Source organism: Vigna umbellata, chromosome 5 (genome assembly GCF_029865625.1).
Source record: "Vigna umbellata cultivar VRB3 chromosome 5, Vumbellata_1.0, whole genome shotgun sequence".
Lineage (NCBI taxonomy): Eukaryota > Viridiplantae > Streptophyta > Magnoliopsida > Fabales > Fabaceae > Vigna > Vigna umbellata.
This window is the reverse complement of record NC_142169.1, coordinates 24740563-24750060: the sequence shown is the minus strand read 5'-3', so window position 1 is coordinate 24750060 and position 9498 is coordinate 24740563. Positions and strand designations below refer to the sequence as shown.

General features: G+C 29.2%; 1 protein-coding gene across 1 annotated transcript; it reads right to left on the bottom strand.

Moving 5' to 3' along the window:
- Positions 1-257: 257 nt before the first annotated feature.
- On the bottom strand, positions 258-7599 carry LOC124845683 (ent-copalyl diphosphate synthase, chloroplastic). Its single transcript, XM_047322824.2, has 15 exons — positions 7368-7599; positions 6676-6747; positions 6485-6576; positions 6071-6374; positions 5813-5996; positions 5380-5594; positions 5022-5142; positions 4788-4900; positions 4449-4675; positions 4258-4373; positions 2864-2962; positions 2522-2758; positions 1914-2037; positions 1168-1362; positions 258-627 (listed from the first exon to the last, which is right to left on the bottom strand). The coding sequence occupies exons 1-15, from the start codon at positions 7498-7500 to the stop codon at positions 421-423; spliced, it is 2439 nt and encodes an 812-aa protein (XP_047178780.1). The 5' UTR covers positions 7501-7599; the 3' UTR covers positions 258-420.
- Positions 7600-9498: the final 1899 nt, after the last annotated feature.

Here is a 9498-nt window from a genome sequence, read left to right as displayed (position 1 = left end):
CCTATTAAAATATTTAAAAGCATAAAAATGAAATAAAACATGAAATAATAATTTTGAAACTATGACTAATCTTTATAATAAATAATACATCTTAATATAACTAAACCCAATATATATTTATACTTTTAATAAATGCATGACACAAAAATGAATATAATTTAAATAAGTTTATTAATAGACAAGTTTTCGTTTTGAATAATATGGAAAAAGAAAAACAAGTACTTGAAAAATAAGATTTCATGATGTGAATAAGCATATCTGACAGGAAATAAATAGATCTCTGCACCTTAATTATTAAAACTGAATAAAACCTTATTCATGGAGCCGCAACATCTGAATCTTTTCCTAACATTGGAAAATAACGGAAGAAAAATATTCACAATGACGGAGAAGTCTAGAAACTATTCTTCAAATAAAAATTTAAATAACTTTATCAAACAGAACTTTGGCAATGTGGAAGTTGGTGGTCCTTGAATCACAGAAAGCTGCATAGTAATAAGTCTTCACCACAGTGAGAAAAGTGTTCTTGATATTGAAATCAATGCCAGATGGAGATTTTTGGAACACCAATTGCACCAGTTCTTGCATTTGCGACTCAACTTCTGGGAATATCATGCTCTCCGATTCCTGATGGATTTTATTCCAAAAGAATACAATGTTACGAACAAAATCTTAATGTACATTATTTTAAAAATGAACACCAAACCTAAAAATGGTGCACAGTGCACTACTGCACTAAAGGACAAAGTCTTGTGTTGGGTGCTATTGAAATAAATAACAATTTCAATTATGCAATACATAAATGAAATGGTATATGCATTCTGTTCATAGGGTCTGAATTATGATTATTTTGAGAAAACCAAATCTGGTGCAGTGGGCAATTGGCCATTGGGGTGATCCCTTTTTAGTATTTATTTTTTCTGTCGTAAACCCTTTTCCTTAAAGCTGCTGAGTTCACTTTCCTAGTAAGAATAATCCAAAGTATGCAGCTTTTTAGGCACACTAGAAGGTCATGTGTAATAATACTAGCATGCTTTTTTATGCTCGAGAGAGAAAGTGGAGAAAGTAAGAAAAAATGCATTAAAGGAATAGAGCCAAAAGATGAAGGTTTGGAAAGTAGGTAGCATTTGTCATAGGATATGAAATAATGGTTGCTCTGTCACTGACCTTGTCCTTTTGATGACAATAGAGTGTATGGCAGAGTGAGTTAGTGAGTTGAAGGAGAGTCTCATATTGAGGATCGAACATTTGATCCTCTGAAATCCAATGCCCACCACATAGGTTTATTATCTGCGCCAAAAGCTCTCCTTGTCCTTCACATTTGTCTCCTTCCTCGTGCCAACTTGAAAGCCACTTTTCCCACTATAATAACATTACACAATAGAAAATTCAAAATGATTAAGGCATTCGAACCAGTACTATGATTTCGTGGTTGTAATGGTCAACTCATGTTTGATTCTCCATTTTTGTTTTGAATTCCAATTTCCAACCCATCATTCCTTTTCAATGGCTACTCAAATCATTATATGTGTGAGAAATGTCAAAGGTGACGGAGCCTCAACTGAATTCTGCTGCAGTGCAGATTAACTATTTACCTTTTACTTTTCAAAACCTGACAAACTTGTTACAACCTTAACATCAAAATCTTTAAAATTTCTTATTTCTTAATCACTGTGTCATGCCAGATTGGGAATTGTCATTCCAGTAAAAAGTTTAAACCCCTACTTTGATCATAGAGACAACATGAGATTTCATTTTATACATAAAAATAGTAGCAAGGTATATTTTTATTTTATTTGGTATTTACTATAACATAATTAGAGAAAATATTAAGTTCATGTATTTTTGCAGAGTTGGAAGGGTAGATTCATTTATTGACAAAAATCAAGTTTGACTGAAAATGATAGACTCACCGCACGATGCATATCATATCCGATTTCATGACCTTGAGAAACAAGTATATCCCATGATATTTGATCTATGGTCGTAACCAAAGTTTTCACCAGTCCATGTCCTGTTGTGTTCCTGTTGAACCTCCTGCGCATCGGAACACATAAAATAAGCATGTTTAATTATGTATCAATTTAGTGTATACTTATATCGAAACAGATATTTTAGATGATAAATTCATTTTAGAATGAAAGTTAGCAAGAATGCAACTCTACCACTCTGGGTAGCCTAGGCATTTTGATGTCTACAAAATAATTGGTTAACAGAAAGAGAGAGATAAGTTATTTGTCATGAGGACATGACTTGGTCATATGTTGTCCATATCAAATAGGTCAAGGTAAATAAGTCTCTCATGATCCTAAATATCCTTTTTCCTTATAAAAATAAAGAATTTAGTCAATCTCCTAAATTTTACATTTCACTCAATATATTCAAAGAACTTGAGTTTGAATCCATTGTATCTAATAAATTAGTCCATGAGTAAAAATAAACTAAACATACTAAACATCAAGTTTGAGACTTTAATTAATATATGACATGTTGCAATATTAAATGAGATGAGATAATTTACCAGCCAATGGAGTCACGCCTGCTAATGCAGTCACTGAAACCTTTCATGAAAGTTTTTCTCATTTCTGCATCACTAACATAGGATGTTATGGTCTCAAGTAAGACTGTGCTTTTGGCCCAAGCAAACCTCACATGAGATTTTTCTGGTTCAAATATGCTCGCTGCTGCCAGAAAATAAGCCAACAGAAGAGTTCTTCTGTTCATTCCAAATTCTGCCAATCTAGATTCTGAGTACCACCTGAATAATTAAATATCATCACAATATGAGAATAAATTACATTATATAAAGAATGAAGAAATTGATTGAAGCATTAGGCTGTGGAATGGTTCTAGATGTTCTTACTTCTGAATCCTCCCCCACTCCATTAGATGCATTCCTTGACAATTGTTGTAATCTAATTTAGCAAGCTCCAGATAGTTGTTGTTGTTCACAAAGGGCATCCTGTATCCAAAAAGTAGTTAGGGAGGATTTAGTTAAAGACCCACTTATAATAATAAATCATAATTATGTAGAATATTATGTTATAATTTTAATCATAAAAACCCTAATATGCAGATTTCAATCAAACAATTATTTTAGAAAATATATTTTTTAATTTATTTAATAAATATTCATTGCAATATAAATATTCATTGCAAACCCTAATATATATTTAATGAATTATTATTTTTAATATAAATTTACATTTGCCATATTTAATAGCCAAAATTCAAAGTACATAGGCAAAAAATTTATTTGTGAATCTATTTTGAGGTTTTTTTTATTATATCTATTTGTCTCTCTCTATCTAAGAAATTGATGATCCAACAACCAACAACATTTATATGGGTGAGTCCTTGTCACTGTTTTATTCTAATTTGACAAATAAATGGCAAATGATTTTGTACCATTACTTTTTTTAACCAAAATAGTATTATAAATTATAAAAAATTGTTTTCTGACATCAACTTTTTAAAAGACCAACAATACTTATCTTTATATCTTTTAAATATTCTTGACTATAATTTAACACGAATATAATATCTTTTGTCCACATGCTAAAATTTGATGATTGGATCTATAAACTATTATAAAGAAAGAAGGATCTCAAGTTTAAATATAATGTTTTTACTAAAATATTATTTTCACATATCACAATAAAGAGTATATTTTAATTTTAAGGTAGTTGATGTAAAAGACAACAAATTTATTATGAACGATTAAGTAATTAGATGATAACTTATATTATTTTCTAATAAAAATGTCTCCATCCTAATCTTTTGCAGAAAAAAAAAACTTGTGAGTAATGATGACATCTAATAGAGGTCCTTCTTAAAACATTTAATTATTGGGGTTATTTTATGTACGATTACTCAAAAAAAATCTTTTATATAGCAACGACTAAATAAAAACTAGTTTTTTTTTATTAGTTATTATAAAATTCAACCAACACATCCTTTAGTAAATATTTGATAATGGTAGTAAAAATTATTTTATATTAGCTATTCAATAAAGTTCCTTAATATTTATAAAATTTACATGAGTCTTACATGGTAAATTTTATTTTAAAAAAATTATTATACATTGTAAAAATTGATCATTTGATTAATAGTATTATGTATGTATTTTTAAGTGAAAATATATAACTATTTGGTGATTTATTTTGCAGGGAACACAAAGTATGGAGTAAAATATTAACAAAAGAAAATGGATGAAAAAAAAAGGAACATGAAAGAATGAAGGAAAGTGCAAAGTACCTGTAAAGAGTCTTGCCAATCCATACGTCACTCTCACCGCCGTATTGATCAATGTAGAATCTTGTCTCCACTCGAGGCATACTTGCATACCATGGCACGTCCAATGCGTATGCCACCTAACAATATCACACGCTTAATTTCAATGTCACTAACACAAGCTTCGTTAGTCCAATCACTATCATTTACTTTACCTCTTCTGGTAAGTTTTTCATTATAATCCATTTATCTACTAACTCATTTGCTTCTCTCTTTTCCTTCAAAAATTTTGAGGAGAACTTCTTCCCATCTTCTAGAATTTTCTCTCCAGGAAACATTACTTGACTCGCCCTTAACAGATTGAACATTCCTGTCACAGCTTGTGTGCTTTGTCCCTTAAAACAGAAAAATTCACAGTTCTTCTCAAAGTGTTTGAACACATCTGTCAAATGTCAAAATCACTTCAATTAAATAACATGTTTCTTCTTCTTCAGTATTTACATTTTTATGTAAAATAATTCTCATTTTTCATAATAATTATCCATTTCACTTACCAGCTGAAACTTGATGGCCATGTAATCTCAGTAATCTGAAACCCATTGCCGTGTCATCGATGTCTTCAACATCTGAATTTCTTGCCCAACAAATACCCTTCTCGGTCCAATATCTGAAATTTCAACTATAAATTAGAATTGAACATGACAGACCTCTGTTTCATGGTCGGTTAATTTATTTCCAAAGTGCATTATAAAATATTAATATGAGGACTATGATCATTATTATATTACCTATAAACATAGCTTATACAGTCTTTGATCTCTTGCTGAAAATACCGAGATATTCCTAGGCGTTCTAGCCTATCAACCACCCAAATATGTTCAAACAAATCCACTGGATACACGTTTGGAACTGTATAGAAACAACAAACAATTATAAACTACTAGATTAGTAAACAAAAGCGGAAATGAAGATTAAACTGAAACTCACCCACATTGATGTAAATAATGGTAAACCAAATTATAAAGAAAGATATCTAGGACAATCATACTATATAAAATACATCGAGGTTTGAAATTATGACCACAAGTCATGATACATGAGAAAATTGTAGATAAATATAATGCATTGTGTGTAAAAGAGAGTTACCTCCACCATTGAACCTCTTGACGATTTGATTCAAGTAACCATGGCAATTTTGATCTTTGGTTTGCATGAGAGCAAAAGCGGTGGAAGAAGGAGAAAACAAGAAAGACCCGTCTTGAGACTGAAGTTTCAGAAGTGATTTCCAGTCCAGGTCTGACATCCCTTCCAAGCTATGAAGCAGACTTGTGGGCACTTTATGCATCATCTCTCTTGGTATTCTATTCCCCACGCACCAAGGCCCACACAATAATGACACACACGTTAAAGGGAGTTTTTGCAGTACATGTAATAAATTAAAAAAGTTATGACTCTTATATTTGTATACTTTCCCAGAAAAAAGAGTTGCAAGATAAGGTTGCTTTGAATCTATTATCAAAATAGACATGGGCACATACCAGCTCGCTGGCAAGCATAATCATGACCACAACTATGGTACCTTGTGAGTTTTACGTTTCTCATTGCAAAGATTTTGTTCAGGATTGGGGAATTTTCAGGCACATCGATCTCCAACTCACGAGCCAGGTCAAGAAGTGATGGGAAAGCTACTTCAAACCCAATTGGCATATGCTCCGCATTCTCATCCTCAAGCTTGTTAAGATTCTCCTTAAAAAATGTCATTCCTGTGCAACATTAATCAAACTTGTTAGTAATTGACGTTTATTAAGTCAGAGTTATTGTTCAGTATTAGTACTACCTTTCTCACACTTTTCAGGGTGCATATTCCATGATTTTAATGCAATAACACAAGCTAACGTGTTTATGATCCGATCATGGGCTGAAAACAATTCCTGATCACCCCATGATCCATCCTCAAGTTGGTTTTTTGCTATCCATTCTAGACTCGTTGGAAACTGAGGAGCACCACTTCCATTAACATCTTTTACCAGAGCAACCCAAGCAGTGTCATAAGCAGACACAGTTATCTCTCCATCTTCCAACGAACTCAATATTGATTTGATAGTGTCCACTCTCTTCTTGATCTCTTTTGCCACCAAAACCTTTTTTCAACAATGTTATTTTTGCAAAAAGAAATTGCATGTGTAAAAAGAATAATTAAAAAATGTCATCAAGAAAAGCACAAAACAGAGAAGTGAGAAAGTTAAAGCACCCCAGTGTCTTGCTCCTCTTCTATGTCCTCCTCCACATTAACATCAGGCAACTTTAACACTGTTAGACCACCCTGAAATATGTCTGAATATTCTGCATAACCAACAACATAACATTGGTTTAACCAGCTTTGCAAAAAGTAATTAATATTAAACTGTTCGATAAAAAGTTAATTAAGAAACTCAATCATACCTTGTGTTCGTGACTTGGATATAGCTCTGCATCTTATCTCTTGTTTGTCGCTGGTATCAGAGAGCACAGAACCTACATACAAAACGATACAAATATTTCACTAAATTACTTTTGTTGGATGGAATTAAGTGCTGTGTTACTTCAGCTTGCAGTAAAAAACTATTCCTCTCTTGGTTTCTTTTTATACTTTTTTGTTCTTTTGGGTGGACAAGTAGAAAACAAGAGACAACTCAACCAGCAACTTTAGCCAGCATGACAGTGAAATCTTGAGCTGAAAGTTACTGAATCGGAACCTCTATGTTCTTAACGAAATTTATTAAAAAATATTAAACTCCTAATCAGCACAGGAAGAAGCCATGCACATATGCCAGAAAGTGAAAGAAAATAAGTTCGGTTAAAAGAAAATAATATTGTAATAATTATTTGATGAAGTTTATGCAGCATTTGGCTTGTATAGTTTTCCACTAGACAAGTTGAAACTGTTTTGCTTTCACATTCTTAGGTAATAGAGCATGTTTTTCTCATCAACAGAAACTTACAGCTCAATTAGAATCTCAAAACAAAAAGAAAATAGAACAGTGAGTTAAGAAATCAGCAAAAACATTGTTGTGGTGAGACAAGTAGAATCAAGAAAAAGAAGTGGGTAGAAGAAATGAATAGGAGAAATCATTGCGCATACATAAGAGACTTACCAAGAGAGGATTTGGAGAAGAGGTGAAGAGAAATAAAAGAAGAAGATGACGAAGATGATGGAGATGGAAAAAGGAAATGGTTAGAAGAAGAGAAAGAAGGAAGGTGGCAGTGGGTGGAGAAGGAAGAAGCCATGGTGTGTTTGAGTTGATTCAAAATAATTTATGTTTGGTTGTGGAGAGAAAGGCAGAGTTTAAAAGGCGAAGGAGAGGCAAGCAGACAAATGGTTTCCCAGGAGATTCCCGCTAATGGTTGCATGGCATCATCTATAACTAAACAATTAAGGGTACTCCTGTCCTCTTCTTATTACCATTTTTTTTTTCCTTTTCTCTTCCATCTTTTTACTCATAAAGAATCGGGAACTAACAAAAATTTAATATTATCATATTATACCCATTTAATTTTATAGTTCAGATACTAAATTATATTAAAGTTTCAAATTAGATTTTCAATGTCATATTAAAATAAGAAGATAAAAGAAAAAAAAAATAAAATTATTCGTTTTAAAGGATGTAAAGTAAAAATAAAATAATTTGAAAATAAATCATGAAAGTTTTTGAATGATTTTATAGATACGATGAATAAAAAAATATTTTAATAAATAAAATTATTAGATTATAGTTTTAATTATATGGTTAAAATTAATATAAAATAAAATAATATTAATAATTATTATTATTATTAGTTTTAGTGTTATTAATAATAATTAATATAACTATATTATTATTATTAATTATCCACAAAGTTTAATAATTATTATTATTATTTTTTTCCTATGGTTTTAATTATTAATTTGTACATGTCATATTTAAGTAACAACATTTGCAACCATAGAAATTTTGCATAAATAAACAACATTTGACATGGAAAAAAAATAAAACAAAAAGTATATTAATGATATTTTTTTTCTCTCACCATGCAAATTATTTTTTAGTATTCATAAAACATTATTCTTATAATATTCAGTGTAATTACTATTCCAATTTTATATACATTATATATTAGATGATTTTTGCATTCTATTGTTTTCAATGATTTAAAATTCAGTTTCGCATTTTGACTTGAAAAGACATCAATTTTTGGCTTCATCATAATTAAATTAGAATGGAACATATAATAGCTTAATATCTATTTTTAATATTGTATATTATGTTTTGTAATAAACTAATAATATAAAATCATTAATTAAAATAAATTGAAGTAAAACTTAAATTAGCATGAAACATTAAAAGATTATTTTACAAACATTATATTTTTTATCCCGTCCCTATATACTTTTTATTGCATACATTTAGAAAAGATAATATTCATATGTTTTCTCATCATTTATTACATTTTATATCTCTTTTTCTAAGTTGTGTAATTTATGGTATGAGATATTGTATGGATAAGTAATATGAAGATTATATAGGCACACATAACATTATCTAAAACATATACTAAGTACACTGTAAACCACTCATATATATACATATATATATATATATATATATATATATATATATATATATATATACATATATATATATATATATGTATATATATATATATATATATATATATATACATATATATATATATATATACATATATATATATATATATACATATATATATATATATATACATATATATATATATATACATATATATATATATATATATATATATATAAAGCATTTTCTATTAACCTTTTTAAAGTTTTTGTACTTTATAGCAAGTAATATAGGAGAAGTTAACAATGATCTTAACTATTTGGGTATGAATGTAGAGTTATTTATGTTAAAAAAAGTTAAATTTAAAATAGAAACAATATAATCTCCTATTGTCTTTCATTTAGATCATTTGCTAATTTTAATCTCAAATATTTAAATTCAATATAATCTTCCAAACATTGAAAATAAATATAATTGTGAAAAATTTCATAAAGTTTAACATTAAATTATTGATTTAAAGTTAATTTATTCTTTATTTTTCTTGAGTTTTTTTAAACTAGGATATTAATCAATGATATCACAATGATCTAAAAATTTAATATAACACTAATATATATATATATATGTGTGTGTGTGTGTGTGTGTGTGATTATTATTATATTAAATATTTAAAAGAAAATTTTTCATATATATTCTA

Excerpts from the sequence above, each read along its gene's own strand:
- LOC124845683 (XM_047322824.2), bottom strand. The coding sequence starts at position 7,500 with ATGGCTTCTTCCTTCTCCACCCACTGCCACCTTCCTTCTTTCTCTTCT. Across the intron at positions 5,595-5,812 it reads AGAAACGTAAAACTCACAAG|AATACCAAGAGAGATGATGC; the intron begins GTACCATAGTTG and ends CGTGGGGAATAG. Across the intron at positions 4,676-4,787 it reads TGGCCATCAAGTTTCAGCTG|ATGTGTTCAAACACTTTGAG; the intron begins GTAAGTGAAATG and ends GACATTTGACAG.